Consider the following 19,267-nt stretch of genomic DNA (forward strand, 5'->3'; position numbering starts at 1 on the left):
CCCCCCTTCTAGGTAGCCAAGACAAGCCAAGTTCAAGCACACTTAGCCTCTCGATCACGCAATGTGTGCAAACGAAATATATATATATATATATATATACTTACAATTGTCTTCTATTTGTTAAATGCCATCGAATATTATATAAAGAAAGCACTAATATTATTTGAAAATATACATTTTATAAGTTGATACCTATCAGCATTTTAATTATCAGCACATTAAATTTACGTACATTATTATTTTAAGAAAAGAGTTTCGATCAGCCCTAATGGACTAATAGATAACTTTCTCAACAACTGTTAACGCACAGTTTAGTGGTCTCCCTTTGTAACTTACTAAAAAAAGAGATCTACGAGATTTGTATAGGGCTACGGTAGAAAAGAGTATGGACAAAGACAATGACACCCCCCTCCCCCCACTTATATTGTGGTTCTAAAAAGACCTGCGCAGACTCACATTCGTTTGTTGGAGTCGATCAACATCGGGTCAATATGGTCAGGCCAGGTGGAATGGTAGCAGCTGAATATCACGCCTCGCTTTGTATACTATACCATAATACGATTAACATACCATTTGTCTTTACTGGCGATCATGACATAAATAGTGAAATAGTGCGGTTTTCGCGCTGGACTGTCGTTCGGATTTATCGACGGTCGAGGGTTCAAACCCTGCCCGCTCCCATCCCCCGTCGTCCTGCGGGAGGTTTGGACTAGGAAGTAAACTATCTTCAACTCTGAAGGAACATCCGAAACATGTCAAACAAACAAACAAAATACGCAACAACAGTGAATACAAGGACACTAAGATTTGTTAAAATTTAAGCACAAAAAGGAAAAGGAAAATTGTTAATTCACAATTCCATGGCAACCAGTTAAGTTTTACTGAGTCGTCTTCAATTGTTCAGAGTTATCGGTGACTTAAAGGCTGCTAACCTTGAGAGGCTGCAAGATCGATTTCATGTGATATAAGATCCCTGAAACATACAAGAGTTATATTTATAGAGACTTATAGTTCAGAGAGTGATAAGATGAACGAGAAGATGGGAGTGGGGATCTAGTAAAAGAGAGAGACAGTGAGTAAATGCGAGAGACAGAGAAAAAGAGAGAGAGAAAAAAAAAAGATTAAAACGATTATCGAGAGTACCATGTGACCACCACGATTAGCGGTTTTTTATTTTCCCCAACAAAGATACCCAATAGATGGGTAGAATTAGAGGCTTTCTAACTATCCCGAAACTCAAAAGGCCAGTCTTCAACAGGATTCGAACCCGAAATCCTTGAGTTAAGAAACCAAGTGATTTACCACTCAGCCAACAAGCCCACTCTCCTACCATTATCTTTGTTTTATCAGCTGGCTAGTCTTGAAAGGAGGTGGGGGTCTCAGTGGGGTCTCAGTGTAAGGGGGAAATAAATATGAAGGCAAAAAAAGAAATGTACCATGTCTTCTGATCACACACGTAAAATTTCAATGGAGGCTCAATGCCGTTGAAGCCACACGCCTGAGTGACGGAGTAGGCGCCCATGTTTTGGAAGAACAGCCACTGACCAACTCTGAGCTCAGGTAGAAGACATTCTTTCATAACACAGTCTGATTCAGCGCAGGTGGGCCCCCATAAGATGGACGTGTGCATTGCCTTAGTGTCACAATCCTATAGAATACAATTAAGTGTGTCAGTCCATCTCTGTCAATAATGAAAGAAGCAAAATAACAAATCTGAACGATTTTTTTTCCCTCTAGCGCAGGGGCGGACTGGCTATATGGGCATTCGGGCAAATGCCCGGTGGGCCGGTACCCATTTGGGCCGTAGGGCCAATGAAATGGCCGCATGAATGCCAGTAAATTGTTTCAAGATTTATATTATTCTCTTTAAACTTTGAGCGTCATGATTGAACAAAAATACTTTTTTACACTTTTCAAGTCTATCACTAATCTAAAGCATGGACGTAAATATCCTTCATCTGTTTATAGTGCTTCTAGTAGACGTCACTAAACGACAAACAAGATAAGGCATTTATTTCTTATAGAGATCGACGTTAGTGTGAATCTATAAAGGGATCACCAACAACGTTCTAAGTTTTATAGAAGACATGTCCAGTCACATACGGATTTTTTTTTTTGTTTGATGGAGTTGGCCCGCTACGAAGTCCTTCACAAATCACAATTATTATTTTGAAATGTGTTGAAATGTGTTTATTGGAATCAAAATGCAAAAGATTCTAAAAAGAAGGAGCAGAAAATAAATAATAATAACTATTGCTGGAATGCTGTGCAAAACAATATTACAAAGAGAGTTTATGTCATCACACAAACTCAGTTGCTGCCCAAATCGAATTCACCAATGAACCAGGAATATTCAAGCCATAGTCTAGTTTCGATCGTTTAAAGTAATAATTTTTTTAGATCATTTGGCGTTATATTTTACATAAAATCAAACAGGACGACACGTCCCTTTTAATAAGACTCTTCTAACTCTTCTGGAATAAGTTGAGTAACGTTAACTGATCACCTAAGAACTTTTTTTTTAAATTTCGGGATTTTTGGGCGCCTCTGAATTCACCCAGCTCTAATGGGTACCTGACATTTGTTGGGGAAAAGCGGTTGATCGTTGTGCTGACCACATTACACCCTCGTAAACCGTAAGTCACAGAAACAGATGACCTCTACATCATCTGCCATATAGACCACAAGATCTGAAAGGGGAACTTTACTTACTTTACTACTGGGTAATTGTGTACTATGATTTTAGCATCAGATTCACTTCTTAATGTGATTTACTGTTTACATAATAAATAAATCTGCACCCCCTAAGTAGTAAGAAGATAAGCTATATCTTGATAATTTATAGATGTGAATTTTGTTCAAATTGTTTAAAACATTTAAATCTAAATCTACGTCTGGTCTCTATTTAGTCTAATTTAGATCGTTGTCATTCACCAACTTTATGATGACAGCATTTACGAATGAACAGGCTTAACGCCGTAAGAAACACTAATGCCAAGACGTCAAAGTTATTGACTTAAGTCAAAATACAAAGAGGCTTTGCAAGAACATGAGATTATCTTGACAGCATTTGTTTTACTGAACGTAAGGATATTATAAAAATAAGTGGATATGTTCTGTTGTGTGTGTGTGTAGCCAGCTTTAAGATGCAATCAAACTAGGTTTCCAAGCTATTGAGAAAGCAGTATATGAGAGTAAATTTCTCTTTCGGACCTTGCGATCTATAGATCAGATGTTAAGATCATCTGTTTCTTTGCCAATGGTTAATGAGATGGGTGTCATGTGGCCAGCACAATGACCAACAGCCTCAACTTTGTCAACTAAAGTCAGGTACCAGTTAATGTTGGGTGGACCCAGGGGAGCCCTAAAAATCCCGAAATTCAAAATCATAGTCTTCACCGAGATGCGAACCTAGGACCCCAGGTTCGGAAGCCATCGCGCCCCCATGACCTCGTGAAATAGACAGTTAAAATAATGCAGGATGAAGAGTTGTATTTGTAAATTGAAGTTCAAATGTCTGAGAAAATGTTGAGCAGTGAAAGTGAATCCTAAACACTATGTTGATTAATGGGGAATCTTCAGATGTCTTGAATGTGAATGTTAATGTATATGGTAGCAAGAACTTTCCACATTAAGAGATTCCCCATTCCAAGTGTTCTACTTTATTCATTTAGTAATAGCGCTTATCTGATAGTTTCAAAATCATCTAATAAAATTATTCATATACTAACTACTTTCGATACACTATTAAAATGTACACTATGTTTTTGAAGTCAGGTATGATTGGACGCTCATCATGTGGCATAGAATTTGTGGGCCGAATCGTATAGAAATGCCCGGGCCGGTTTTGACACCCAGTCCGCCCCTGCTCTAGCGAAAATGTTAAAAATATAAAGTCAGGAAATTTGAGTGTTAACATCGTCTGCAGACGTAAATATGAAAATTATGTATTAACGTTTTTAAGATTAAGAAAACTGACTTGTAGAAAATTCTGGCCAATAATCGTGCATCTTATGAAATGAGAATTGTGAAAAAGAGTGCAGTAATTTAAAGTACTGTGAAGTAGTGCAGTAATAAGAGCTTGAATAGTGGTGCAATAATTTTAAAGCACTGTGTGATATTAATGTATTAGAAATATTGTCATGTGAAGCACTGCTTCCACTAAACTGAAGAAATGTATTTACCTTTAAGAAACTTGGTCTCGCAACGAGCTGGTCAGTGCGGACGTTACTGAATGTCCCAAAGAGACCGTCGTTGATAAAATACATGTAAACATAGGCGGTCTCGTGGTCAGGTCTTTCTATGCGGCCGTTTTCATGGCTGAGTCCATTTTGGAATCTGTGCTTTTCCACTGTATCTAGATTACTCAAAATAGCATGTCCATTCGCAGAGGTGTGCCTATTTACTTGTATATGTCCGTTAGCAGAGGTGTGCCCATTGGTAATGATGTGGCTATCGCCATTTGTGTGCTCACTCTGACTATCAAGCGTGAGTTTGTTATCAGGGGCACATCCGTTTTGATAAATGTGACCATTCTGATGACTGTGTTCGTTCACTATGATATGTTCATTCACAATGGTATGTTCGTTCATCTTGACGTTCTGGTCATTGGCTATAAGATCAAAACAAAGTCAGACACAACATACTTATTTAGGTAGTATATAGAGCCACTCTGTTATGTTGTGTGTGTATGTATGTATATTGATTGATATGATGCTATTGCTTGTACCTGGTATAAAAGATAACAGCGGCTGAATGAAAGAAGAGACAGAGGCGCAAATGAATATTGAATGATAAAAGCAGTTCATTTTTTAGCAGATGAGAAATAAAATAACATGTTTGAAATTCTATAAAAACTTGTAATTTAATTTGTATCTCTTCACTGATATTTCAACCAAACCTGTAGATATTTGTAACTTAAAAAAAAAACTAAGTTTATTTACTTCATTAAAGAGGACTTCAGACTTTTATTCAATTTTGAGCGAGAGTTTATAAATGTGTTATCAAATCAACATAATCTATTAACTCTATATAAAAATGAAGTTGAGTTCAGATAGTTATAGTACTGGCGACTACGTATGGCAAGAAACACAGAGTCGTAAAGAAAAGTTTAATGGTTATGTAGTGGGATGTGTGGCCGAGAGGCTAAGTACGCTTGAACTTGGCTTGGCTACCTATCAAAAGGGCTCGAGGTTCGAAACTGGACTCGAGCAGAGTTGTGTTTACTAAGAGGAAAAAAAATTCTCCACCAACTGGTCCGTAAATGAGATGTGACCGAAGCGCTCTGACCATGTAATAAACCTTAAAATTGCGCTATATAAAAGCTATTAAAAATATTTTGGAAGTCTGTGAATATATAAGGAGGTCTTTTCTTTTCACTACTTGGGGGGGGGCATGTTGGCGTAGAGATTGAAAGAACTACCTTCAAAACTCTCGGCGACAACTTTCTTGGACATAACCTGAACAGCTAAGGTGTAACACGAGGTCACAAAGTAACGCCCTGGCTCTGCTATCACGTCGACGCCCCTGGATGTGGGAAAGTGTCTCTCCAGTGCCTCGTTTATCTCCTTCGCCACCTGGAGAAACAAATCTGATACAGCATGTGGATACATTAATCCATTCGATACAGGCATATGGATAAAACAGTTTGCCTCATTTTTATCTAGTTTATATATAATATAAAGTTATACGCAATATATCTATATGACTACTTAGCCGCTGTCAGAAATAATAATAAAAATAATAGTAATAATAGTCTTTATTATCCCTAAGGAAATGTGTGTTACAATATGTGCATTACACCAGACATTACACCAAACATTACACCAAACAACACATCATATCTTAAAAACGAAATATACGTAGCAGAATGATTACGACTAATCTTTCTGAGAATTAGGATAGAGTCAGGGATAGAATTTAAGGATGTGAAGCTGTAGTCAGCAAAATGTTCTCTTCCTCTCAGCTGGTGGATCTATTAGAACTTCAAAGAACGAAACAGATTGGTGTAAGCAGTTCCGAAAACTCTGATACAAACTGTCGATGTTCTTTGTCTCTTGCTCCATAATACATTTATGGAGCTTGTTAATGGGCTTTTGAAACAAAATAATTTTATAGAAAAAAAAACAACATAATATTTGTATAATAAACAATGTTGCAGCTTGCCAGCTAATTAAGACAATTCATCTAGGATTTCAATCGATACTCTTCATTTGAATGAATATATCAAACCCCAGCGCATTTATGTATATAACTTTTAAGAGGTTAACTTTGATAGAGTATGGGGAATGTAGCGCTCTTGACTTTCAATCACGACATTTCTTGCAATAGTTTCTGTAACTAATGTGGTGCTAAATGTAATGCATAGCGTTCTTTTAGAGTTCTGGATCTCATCGAGAGGAAAACTATAATACCTTCTTTGCTCAAGAATCAGCCCTTGTTCTGATACAAAGCAGGTAAGCTATCAACATCAGTTATTCATCTAGACCAGTGTTTCCCAAACTGTGTTTCGCGGAACCCTAGTGTTCATGTTCCACGGACTACTTGAATAATTAACTAGTAGGCCACTACGTGTACAAATCTTTAATAAAATAAGCGAAGTTTTCCCCTATTAACTCAGGATGTGTGAAGCGTTCAGTTAAGGAAAAAGTTTGAGAATCACTGATCCTATGCCTCGTTTTCTCTCAAGATAAGAGCCTTGGTATCTTATAATTTATAAACATCATATCATCGCTGGTTCGAATAAAAATTAATATATATTCTGATTGATGAAAAGAAGTATTTCCATAGTGGACAATAACTGACATACTTTTTGAAAGGATTGTTTCTCTGTGTCCACGCCTGGAAATCCTCCACCAATGTCCAAAATGGTCATCCTAAATCCCAGTTCTTCTCCGATTTGAAAGAGATCACTAACATCAGCAATGGTTGTTGTGAAATACGAGTTCTCTTCTGGTAGACTTCCGATGTGAAAACTAAACAGAAGTAGGAGATGTATGGAATATTAGAAATACACGAACACGAATAATTTATTAGGCCACACTACGTTATATGAGTTTTACAAATGTGTTTGTTTGTTTTTATTCAAAGTTTATAAACCAATTCTTGTATGTTTTTATTCAAAGTTTATAAACCAATTCTTAATTGATACAGCTATATCACATCTGGAACAATAATCTTCAAATACAACGGATAGCGTCTACATTACATTCAGAAAAACACAAAGATAATGGCACATTCCTCGTTCCATATGCAAGGACAAATGTGTACAAATCCTCCTTTTTCCCAAGTGCTATTGAAGCATGGTTGCCTGAGCGAGCCAGGAAAATCAGTGACTTGGCAGAATTTAAGTCATTGGTTAACATGCATGACTAGACGCATGACGCGTAGGACGTAATCATTTTCTTTTTTGAAGTAACGTCTGTATTATATAAGATAGATAAGATAAGCTTTTTTTAGTATTACTATATTTTTTTGTTGTTTTTATTTTAGATGCCAGGACTACTCTTTTTAAGTCAGAGTATACCAAAAGCCTAACCAATGCACGATGTATGTGGAGCCAGCACGCCATTAGAGCCTGTTTAATATGTTCGTATTAAAAATAATAAAAACGTAATGGATATAATGTTGTGGAAAAGTGGTGCACATAGATGCAATGTGTTTAGGTTAGGCAAAAGACAGAGGGGAATGGAGAAAGACGGTCGATAAATCTTGCATGGTGCCCTACGGTCAAACAGACTAAGGGCTAGGTAAAGGTAAAAAGTAAAAAAAAAAACACACAAATAAATTTGTAGGTATTCTTCATTCTAACAGACTTGAAATAAAACATGAATTATCAAGTATAACAGGATATAAATAAGATATTACTTTTGTAGAGAAACAGTAGAACTACTTTTTAACAAAACAAAAACAGCCCACAAAAGAGGCGAGATGGCCCATAAAAGAGGCAAAGAAAAGAGGCCTAAGGCCCAAGGATTACTATGATGATAAAGCTAGAATTGAATAGCGCAAATTCTGAAAAAAAAAAACAACAGGTATAGATTTTTAGATTTCTACATTAGATCTATGGCTCTAGCCTAGAAAGTTCTCACCTAAATCCCACGACATTCACAGACAGTTGTTTGCATTGTATCAACAAAGATCGGACGAGACAGGGATCACAGCCAAACTTTTTATTAAATGTGTGTCTCGCCCTGAAATGTCGTCTGGTTTTAATACGCAGCAAAAGTCTGCAATAGAAAGGAAAAAAACAAAATCGATTTGAGAATTTAGCTTTTAAAACATTATTATTATTATTATAGCTTTTTTATAGCGCTACTTTCATGCTTATAGCATGCTCAGAGCGCTTTGGTCCAATCTCATTTGTGGACCAGTGGGGGGAGGGGGTATCTAGGAGTTGGTTTTCCGTGTTGCCTTTAGGCGCTCAGTAAACGCAACTCTGCCCGAGTCGGGTGTCGAACCTCGAGCCCCCTTCTAGGTAGCCAAGACAAGCCAAGTTCAAGCGCACTTAGCCTCTCGACCACGCTTCTAAAAAATGTTAAAAATTATACTATTTTTTCAGTCTGTTACAATTTGTATGTCCTCTACTTGGTATTTTGCAATATTGTTACATTCAATGTGCTGTAACTTCTCTTCTCTGCTTCAATAAATTCATATGTTTCATAGATATCAGTTGTTGTTGTTTTTTTTGTAAACAATATTAAAGCATAGTATAATTTACAAATAGAAAATCAAAGCCTAATGAAATACTCAGAAAAACACAAAGATAGAGGCACATTTCTTATTCCATACGCTAGAACAAATTCTTACAAGTGCTCATTCTTCCCTAGTGCCATTAGAGAACGGAATGGGTTGCCTGAATCAGCCAGGAAAACAGCGACTTAGCAGAGTTTAATATATTAATTAACATGCATGACTAGCATATTTTTGAGACTTTGACGTAATCATCTTTGTTATCAGAATGGAAGTGTACAAACGTACATTTCAAGCCATGATCACTAGTATGTTCTGGATGGCTTACCTGGCGTTTGGAAAAGATTGTTTGATTTTCAGGACCTCGCAGATGTCATCAAATGTCATCAGGTCGACGTTGTTCTGGGCAGCGAACCGTAGATGTGACATGTGTTTGTTTGGGTTGGCGAACACAATCCTGGAGGGATGGACTCCAAGTTGAAGAATTTGTTCAATCTCAGACTGGAATAGATTTGACACACAAGATAGACGCAAACTTTTCTCAGTTTCTACATCTTTCAATGAAGAACGTTATTGGGGTGTTGGATAATGCAACAACGCAAATAAATGTTATGCAGTGTGTGTGTGTGTGCGTGTTTGATATGACGAATGCCGATGTAACCGTTGCGAGGGTTGATGCAGATGAGTTGATAAACATGCGTGGTAGAGAGGCTAAGTGCGCTTGAACTTGGCTTGGCTTGGCTACCTATGAAGTGGGCTCGAGGTTCGACACCCGACTCGGGCAGAGTTGTGTTTACTGAACGCCTGAAGGCGTCACGGAAAAACCTTCTCCTAGATACCCCCTTCCCCCCCTCCCCCCACACTGGTCTACAACACTGAGATTGGACCAAAGCGCTCTGAGCATGCTTAAAGCATGAAAGTGGCGCTATATAACAGCCATAATTTATTTATTTACTTAAAATTAAAAAAATCTTTCTAAAAAAACAAAAAAAAACTTAAAGAAAAAGGAATAATCGCAAAGAGTCACCTGCATATAACTTAATACTGCATGAATAAGCTCTCTTTTTCTATGTAAACCAAAATTAATCAATTACCCCTTGTCAATTAAATGATTGGTAATTTTTTTTAAATTGATTCGTGTATTGTCATCAACTATGAAATATAATCCAAAATGTCAACTTGATACGAAAAATAGGAAGTGGGAGAAAAACGTGTTCAAAACTTAATAATGGTAAGAACTCCAAATATACAGCCACATCTCTCAGAAGTAGCATTCATATCCTTTTTTCAATACCAAACTAAATAATTAACTACCCATGACTAATTTGTAAAATTTTTTGATTGATTTATGTTTAATTGCGTCAAGTTTCAACATGATCAATGGGATAAATATTGTGTACGAAAATTGTACCAGACTGATGGAGTTGATATAATTTGTGTTAAAAGGATAATCGGTTGTGCACTTGGTGTGTTTACGGCACGACGAAAGCAGTAAACGTAAGTGGATTGAGATACGTCTTAAACATTATTAGACGTCTTACTGTTTCATTGTGTGACTCTTTGTAGAGTTTCTTTCCAGACCTTGCGATCTATAGAGCAGACGATGTAAAGGTAGCCCACGGGTCACCTGGGTGCCATGTGGCCAGCACAACGACCAACCGCTTTTACTTTTCCCCAACTAATGTCAGGTACCCATTAGAGCTGGATGGACTCAGAGGCGCCCGAAGATCCCGAAATTTAAAAAAAATTACAGTCTTCATTATGATTTGAACCCAGGACCTCCGGTTAGGAAGCCAAGCACAGCCACCGCGCCTCCTCAATTCTTCATATATCTACATTGAACTTGTAGATCAAACTATTGTGTAAATAAAAGTCCATTTTGTTTAAAAGTTAAGATATCAAGGTTTACTTATGAGATAAAGAGAGACAAACAAAGTTGTACACCTACAACGGTTATTTGGACGAGATGTCTGAAACTACCACCCTCAGAGACAAGTCCTACTAACAACATGAGGACACGAAGACAAAATAAACAAGGCGACTGACCTGACTGGCACAATCAAAACCAAGTCCAATATCAGCCAGGACTTTGGTCACTACGGGATCATTGTTGCACTTCAATGCTAAAGAAATAATTTTCTCTGTATTAGTACAAGCAGAGACAACCCTTACATCTAGTCTTTACCTAATTACTTATTACTTTACCTTATTATATTCTACTTTACCTTATTACATACCATTTTATTATACACATATTCACATACACAAATAGGCGAGGCACATATACATACTATTACATACACACTCCTGTGCAGAAATACACATAATAACACACCATGAAGCCCACATATAAACACTTGCTTCAACGGATGAGTATACACACACATCGGTGTCGCACAAACTTTTAAAATTCGCCTTTACACACACATTTGTTAGTGTTACAGGTTTACACTAGATCTCTTAATAGATTTCTGGGGATATTTCCTGGGACTACGCCGCCTGGACTTCAAAGTTGCAATACGGAAATAAAGTAAAAGTAAAGTTCCCCTTTCAGACCTTCTGGTCTAAAGGTCATCTGTTTCTGTGGCCTACGGTTAACAAGGGTGCCATGTGGCCAGCACAACGACCAACCCCCTTTACTTTTCCCCAACTAATGTCAGGTACCCATTAGAGCTGGGTGGACTCAGAGGCGCCAGAAGATCCCGAAATTAAAAATCCCAGTCTTCACCAGGGTTACGAACCCCGGTCCCCGGTTCGGAGGCCAAGCGCTTTACCGCTCAGCCACCGCGCCTCCACGGAAAAAAAGAATACACCCAATTCAAAATGGAGAAGCGTCAGGAACATTTAAAGAATACGAGCTAATGTAAAAAGTAAAGCTACCCTTTCAGACATTGCGATGTAAAGGTCATCTGTTTCTGTGGCCCATGGTTAACGAGGGTGTCGTGTGGCCAACACAACGACCAACCACCTTTACTTTCCCCAACTATTATGTACCCATTAGAGCTGGGTGGACTCAGAGGCGCCCAAAGATCCCGAAGTAAAAAATCCAGGTCTCATACAAGATTCGAACCCGGGACATCGGTTCGGAAGCCAAGCGCTCTACAACTCAGCCACTGCGCCCCCACGAGATAATGTAATTTCCCGCTAATTAATGTTAGAAAAAAATCCTGGCATTTCATTTTACTGATATTAAATTACGTGTATATAAAATGCCGAGTATAAATAAAGTTGACGTCAAATTTTACCCATTTCATAGCCTTATTTAAAGGAACGTATTATGATGTGATTGGAAAAGTCAACATTGTCATTAGCAAGATCTCTAATGATTAACTAGAATTCAAATGATCGCTTTTACAATCCAAAAAAAATGGAAATGGAAAAGTGGTTTGAGTGTTGTGAAAAGTCCAGAAAAGCCCGTGGAGTCTGGGAGAGCATGAGGCGCCCTGACCACACTTCCCGAGGTGGAGGCTGCCCAGGCCTGAGCAAGCTATTATAGCACAGTGCAGGACAGGCCACTGTCCTGTTGGCTCATATTTCTCATATGGGCAAACTTTAACTCACGGTGTCCCCCCCCCCTTTTCCCACGCTGCGGGGAAGAAGAGGAAACCGTGTCTCATATTCTTTTTGACTGCCCCAGACTTGCTGATCTCCGTCTCAACAGGTCTGGGAAACCCAAAATTCTCGACCTGTGTGGTGACATTTATGCACTAAGCAAAACAGAAGGGTTTCTGTCCAGGGCTTTTGCAACAGAGGATTTGAGCTATTCTCAAATGGAATTTCATAATGATGATGATGAATGATCGCTTTGATTCAAAACAATTAACCCTTGTTCTCTTTAGTTGTAGAAACAGAGATTAAGACTCAAGTTTCAAGCTTACGTAGATGCCAGTCCAGACGTCAAGGGTTAATCAAGGTTTGTTTTATAGTTACCGTAAAAAGGTTTAACTCTAGGCATTAACTCTTTCCACTTGCTCAATTGACTGTACAGTGTCCCGATGTTGGCTATAATGAACGTGGTGTCGTGTTCCTAAACAAAAACACAGAACAACGTTTGAGAACAATCTTGTGAAGAGTTCTATAACCGAAATGTTTGAATATGAGGTAATGATGGAAAAGAATGAAGAAGACCCTGACTCTATATGCTGCTGTTTGACACATTTTGTTTTTTGTGTTGATCACCTGGGAAATAGGTTAACTGAAAATGATGAAAACTTAAACTCTATGGCCATATCACAAAGTCTTCAGTGCTAGGAAAGATCTTCCTTCAGGGAACAGTAACAGTAAAAAATAAAAGGCAGACAGATTAAGCGATGAGAAGACAACATATATAAGAATGGACGCGCTTGTCACTGAAAGAGGTTCTACCCAAGGCAAAAAGATGGAGATGAATGGAGAAATACGGTCAACAGATCATGTGTGGTGCCCCAACAGACTAACGAATAGGTAAGGCGAGGATGAATACTCGTCTTCGTTTCAGCACTACTGGTTATTAGATAAACGTATCTGACTTAAAATCAATTAAAAAAGTAACCAATTACACAATTAATTACAGGAGATTAATTATTTTGTTTAATAACAACAAAGGAAACTAATACTTCAGTATTCAAAGATACGGCTAAATTTATTGGGTTTGGTCCCCTTAAAAAATTGTGAACTCCCATTTCTCCCTCACGCATTCTCCGATCAAGTTGATACTTTAAACAATTATTAATTGTACCAAACAAAACATGAATAAATAAGCAAAAATACTCAATTAGTCAATTAAGTATTGGTAATTAATTATATTGTTTGATATCGAATAAAGGAAATAATTTGTACATTATTGACAGATATAGTTTAAAGGGCGAAGTTCTTCTCCTTTAGATAAGCTTTGTTGCTTTTTTTTTAAAGGATTCTTTAAAGTTTGTTTTTACTATTGAGACTGTCAAACCGTCAGTCCCAACTGTAAATAATTTTGGTACGTACATAGGCCTGGAGGCGTGACACTCTCTCCTGAACCAGATCATCCATAGTGGTCACTGAATTGTACAGATCGATGGACACGCTTGAATGACCTCCAGCCATTTCCAGCTGCACTGTGACACCAGTGGACATCGCAGTTTGACAACGTTGTCTTGAATGTGTTAAAAACAAAATGTTAAAATCATATAATTTAAATACTCTTAAGAGAATGGATTTGTGCTAATAAACGTTCCTCTACTCTAGAATATATATTTATGTATTTTAATAACACATATATAGTTTATACGAGTATGAATAAAAAGTGTTTTAAAGAATAAAGAGTTAAATCACCCTTCAACAAAATAGTTTTTTTTTGAGGTAAACCTAGATACCGTCTTTGTATGTATAATGTATATATTTATCTACCTAGACCAACTTGAAGCTGGACTCTGATCTACATCAACTATAGGTTCTGAGATAAAGGCAATCGTTTGATTTCACTCTCATTTTTCAAACGCACACATTATAATCGCAGGTTTAATAACACTTACCAATAGATCTTCTTCTAGGAAAACAATCAATTTAGTCTAGGTAACTGCCACTTGAAATGATCTGTTCAATTCAGTGCCAAACTTTAATCTGGGCCGAGCATGCCTGGACTCCATGGACCACGCGGTGATGGGATGGCCTTTAGTGTGCTTGACCTCACTGACAATCAAAACAAAAACATTGCAAGCAACACGCACACACACACACGCCAAGTCAAGAAAGAAAATGTATTAGATTATAGATAGCTTATCTTGAGCTCATTTAGAGATTTACTACCTACTACAAGTCCGTATCAATTACAAACTGAATCGAAGTTAGCGTTTTAAAAGAAAATTCCCTATTTCTAATTAACCTGCTGTCAAGTTATTTATTTATTCGATTGAATATATCCTCGCTTGCAATAATAGAGTTTACTGGAGTACTTGTCATCATGTAATAGCCTACAACTTGACTTCAACAACGCACAGAAAAATTCAAGGAATTTGATTTGATTTGATTTGTTGATTTGAGGCACATCGGCACAATTTAGGCCATGTCGTGCCTATTCAAGGAATAGAAATTTCGAACATTCTAGTTACTAAAACCATCAACAAGATAAATATAAAATACTTTTTGAAAAACAGTGGCTGAGATGTAAGGCGCTTGGCTTCCGAACCGGGGGTCCCGGGTTTGAATCCTGGTGAAGACTGGGATTTTTTATGTCGGGATCTTTGGGCGCCTCTGAGTACACCCAGCTCTGATGGGTTACTGATATTAGTCGGGAATAGTAAAGGCGGTTGGTCGTTGTGCTGGCCACATAAGAGCCTTTTTTAACCGTAGGCCACAGAAACAGATGACCTTTACATCATCTGCCCTGTAGACCACAAGGTCTGAAAGGGGAACTTTACTTTTTACTGCTTTTGAAAAAAAAAGACAATACCTCCTCTATACAATTTAGAGAACGATTCGTTTTCTCTTAATAACTAATGGATGTTAGATTTTAAAGATTTGGAATATTTTTAAACTTCAAACTAGAAAATTTTCCAATTTGGCCAACGAGATAGTGATTCTTTTCTTGTCCAATTTCTAGGAAAATCGTTAGATCCGTTTTCAAGATCCGTGTAAAGGTTCCATCCACCCATCCAGAAAGTTACAGGTTCCATGAAGTTATGAGTTGAATAGAAGTACTGTAAACAAGCTTGAAGGCCTTTTAAGAATGTCTCAGAACGTGAACCAAAGTTTTTTGCTACGCTTAAGTCTCTGCTACCTCCGTCACTGAATGTAATAAGCAACAGTTATTCTTTCTTTTTCAGCTAATAAATTGGTTTCGGAAATTTGAATCAATATCTAGACTTGAACTATATTGACCTAAAATTGATTTTAAAATTTCTTATTATTACCTTCATTGTCTGATGGCTACACACTCATGCCACAGCCGTTACAGGTGAATATAGTCACTTGATCTCACCTTTAAGGAGCACCCCACCCCGCCAACGCCCTGATCAAGATTGCTATTGCTCCACAAGTGTCGTGGATATAATGTGCAGGGGCGGTGATAATATTAGACAGATGAGAGTGACCAGGGGGGGGGCATTCTCTAGTCACAGCTTCCCCTAACAATACCTTTTATTTTGGTCATTGTGTAATATGATAGTATCGCGACCAACGCTGACTTTCTCTTCACTATGGTCCTGGTAACATGTGGGGATAAGATGGCAACAATCTACAAATCTTTTACAGAGAAAAGTCAATAGCGGTTCTTCTTGCGTTCACTTTTCTGTCGTACCACTACCACTTGAAGTCATGTCAATGACACTTGAACTCAAGAAATTAGTCCCATAATTAAACTATATTCACTATAAAAGATGTTGGCCCGTTAGATCATGACACTGTACCTTTCAAAGCTTGACAAAGAACTTATTTCTACAGCACAACTTGTGAGACTTCTAGAAGGTAAATATTTTTACTTCTATGATTTTAACGTCTTCTAAAAGTCATTGAATCGGATTAGGGAATTTTCATATATGATTTCAATTTTATAAATAGCTATGCTTTTGGCGTAACCGGTGTATAGATAAGGAAATGATTTATTAGCTAAACTTTATTTTTACAATAACTCTAATCAAGTCACTCCTTCATGGAACGTGGATGAATGGGCGGACAGCTGATCTTAAAAACGGCTCTAACGATTTTCCTACAAATTTAATCGTTGATGTATATCGATGAATTTCTAGCTAGTTGGCCACACGGGGAAAACTCTAGTTTGACCGTTATAATTTTTCAAATTAAAAAAAAATAATTAAGAAATGTAAATTTGGTTGGAGACTAGAGCCAACATGGAGTAGTCAGATATATTATCGTAAATGCGATTACTGAGTAAATTTAAAGTTGCTTCTATTTTATTAAAGTTTATAAGCTTTGCTGATAATTTTACGTAAATATACAAACAACTACTGCAGTTTACATTCTAAATCTAGACTACATCTTAAGAGATCTAAATCAGAAACTTTGATCTGGTGTTAGATCTTATCTTATCTTATCTTATCTAGATGTCTTTCCTCGATGACCGAATCATAAAATGCATTTTTCTAACAGCTAACCCTGACCCTGTACCCTAATTGAACTTTAAAAAAATGTTTTGTTTTTTTTAATTATTTGTATATTTAAAGTAAAAATGGAGGTATTGTCTTTTTAAAAAATATACCTAAAAAATTTTTTTTTCCAACTGTTGTCAAATTTCCATGCTTGTAGCACACTCTACTGTCTGACATTTAGTTGATCTATAGTAAAGCGTCGTTTGGGACTAGCCATTTGTGGGCTAATTACTGCATTGCCTCCAGCTTGCGCAGAGTATTTTTAAAGTGATAATTGGCTCGCGCAGACCAGTACCACTCTTTAAACTAAATGCAGCCCACAGTAGCACAAAAGTCTGAGACAGTTGTTAACCACAGAAAATCCGCTGCTTAGAACAGACGCACACAGCGAAAAGAAAATCTAAATCGACCACCTGCGGACAATGTTTACGCTTGGCCTGCTTGTGGCAAAATATGTAGGTCACAGTTGGGGCTGCGCAGCCACCGCTAACACTGCATTCCTCAATGATCTTTGGACTCGAAGACAAGCCTTATTATTATTAGTAAAGCGTCATTGTTATGTTTGCCCTGTAAGTGGCAAAAGATGTAGGTCACAGCAGGGGCTGCGTAGCCACGATAAATTCTGCATTCCTCATTAATCTTAGGAATCATAGTCAAGCTATATTATTTAGAAAAAAACGTCCTTGACATTGTAAATTTGATTATTTATTTCAAAAGCTTCCTTATATCAGTTATGTACTTTTGTTCTAAAAAGTTTTTATGATATCTCTACCGTATTTTATTCCTTATGGCTATCTATTGTGTTTTTCCTTTTGCATTTTATTGTATTTAAACAATGTCTTTTGATTGTCAATCGAATCAAAACGAATCGTTACAGAAGGCCTAAACTATAACGATTAGTCTCGATCGAATCCTAGAATGAAAAGATAAACAAAGAGAAGATTACTCCGAAAATTTCTCTTGTAGATATTATCAATTTATTGCTTTGGCGTGGAACAGTGTTTCTCAAACGTTTTCCTTAACGGAACATTTCGCACATTCTGAGTATTTAGCCGAGAACTTTGCTTATTTTTCTGAGAAATTTATTCACGTGGTGGCCTACTAGTTAATTATTTAAGTCGTTTGTGGAGCACCTATTCAGGCATCGGGGAACACTAGGATTCCGCGGGAAACATTTTGGGAAACATTGGTATAGACAAGAGAGAGTATGTTATACTCCTGTATCATGCTGTGTCTGCTCTGATCCAATCTCTATTGTGGATATGTCGGGGAGGGAGGGTTTTCTGGGATTGGCAGAAAAAGTCAATGCTGCCCTTGGTCACTCAGCAAAAACAACGCAACTAACCGCATCTTAAAATACCTGGTCTACATCGGGATTTGAACTCTCAGCCGCCTAGTTAGGTAGCCAGACGGGTTTGTACTACAATAAAGCACAACGATTTTAACAAACTTTCCGATTTCGTTTTAACATAGAAACAATTCACATTTTTCAGAAATTAAGTGCCTCAAATAATAAATAATTTAATAGTTAATAAATACTAATAGTAATAAATATTTTCTTTTCAGATGCGCAGCTTAATTCTTGCCGTAGTCATAAATATTGCCTTTGGGTCAGTGATGTCCTTCACAAGACACCCGAGAGCTGCTGAAACTGAGGATGACCTTGCCAGGCGCGCTCTCCTTGGCGGTCTGCTCGGGAACGTCCTCGGCGGCTCTGTAAGTGATGTGGTCAACCAAGCGGAAGCACTTCCTCAAAATCTGCAGCAAAATCCTTTGGGAACAGTGACAAATGCTGTGGGTAGTCTTCCCCTGGTAGGCGGCCTAGCAAGCAATCTTCTGAACACTGCCACAGGTGTGGCTGGAGGTCTTCCACTTGTTGGGGGACTGACCAAGAGTTTGTTGAACAACCCGTTGGGCACAGTAAGGGGAGTAGCCGGCGGACTTCCAGTCATTGGTGGCGTCGCTAGTAATTTACTGGGTACTGCTCAAGGCCTAACTGACCAGAGAGGTCCAGTTCTAGGACTTTTGAATGGCCTGCTGGGCAATGTACTATAACCTTATCACCTCAGAAACGTAGTATTGTTATTACCAGATGATGTGTATTGAATATAAACGATACCTTGTGAAAGCAAATAAAGTATATACACTAAACTCATTGTTTTTTCTTTCACTTATATAATCTCATCTTATAAAATACAGACGATACTTTAAAAAAAAAAAAGATGATTACGTCCAACGCGTTATGCATCTAGTCATTCATCTTAACCAATGACTTAAAATCTGCCAAGTCACTGGTTTTCCTGGTTGCCTCAGGCAACCAATTCCATCTCTAATAGCATTAGGGAAGAAGGAGTATTTGTACAAATTTGTCCTAGCATATGGAACGAGAAATGTGCCTTTATTTTTGTGTCTTTCTGAGTATTTTATTGAATTTTGTTTTTGCATTTGAAGATTATGGTTCGGTGTTTTATGTATAATCGCAACTTTTCTTTTGAGTCTTTTATCCTGAAAGT

General features: G+C 37.6%; 2 protein-coding genes across 2 annotated transcripts; one reads left to right on the forward strand and one right to left on the reverse strand.

The window, feature by feature from the left end:
• Positions 1-115: 115 nt before the first annotated feature.
• Positions 116-14,324, reverse strand: LOC106076019 (ornithine decarboxylase-like). Its single transcript, XM_056030346.1, has 11 exons — positions 14,184-14,324; positions 13,657-13,804; positions 12,622-12,718; positions 10,738-10,814; positions 9,020-9,192; positions 8,091-8,228; positions 6,809-6,974; positions 5,423-5,576; positions 4,185-4,612; positions 1,437-1,648; positions 116-973 (listed from the first exon to the last, which is right to left on the reverse strand). The coding sequence occupies exons 2-11, from the start codon at positions 13,783-13,785 to the stop codon at positions 928-930; spliced, it is 1,620 nt and encodes a 539-aa protein (XP_055886321.1). The 5' UTR covers positions 13,786-13,804; positions 14,184-14,324; the 3' UTR covers positions 116-927.
• Positions 14,325-15,973: 1,649 nt separating this feature from the next.
• Positions 15,974-18,877, forward strand: LOC129926167 (uncharacterized). The gene is made up of 2 exons (XM_056028467.1): positions 15,974-16,113; positions 18,321-18,877. Exon 2 carries the CDS (start codon positions 18,321-18,323, stop codon positions 18,807-18,809), a length of 489 nt encoding a protein of 162 aa, XP_055884442.1. The 5' UTR covers positions 15,974-16,113; the 3' UTR covers positions 18,810-18,877.
• Positions 18,878-19,267: the final 390 nt, after the last annotated feature.

Source organism: Biomphalaria glabrata, chromosome 5 (assembly GCF_947242115.1).
Source record: "Biomphalaria glabrata chromosome 5, xgBioGlab47.1, whole genome shotgun sequence".
In the NCBI taxonomy this organism is placed as follows: Eukaryota; Metazoa; Mollusca; class Gastropoda; family Planorbidae; genus Biomphalaria; species Biomphalaria glabrata.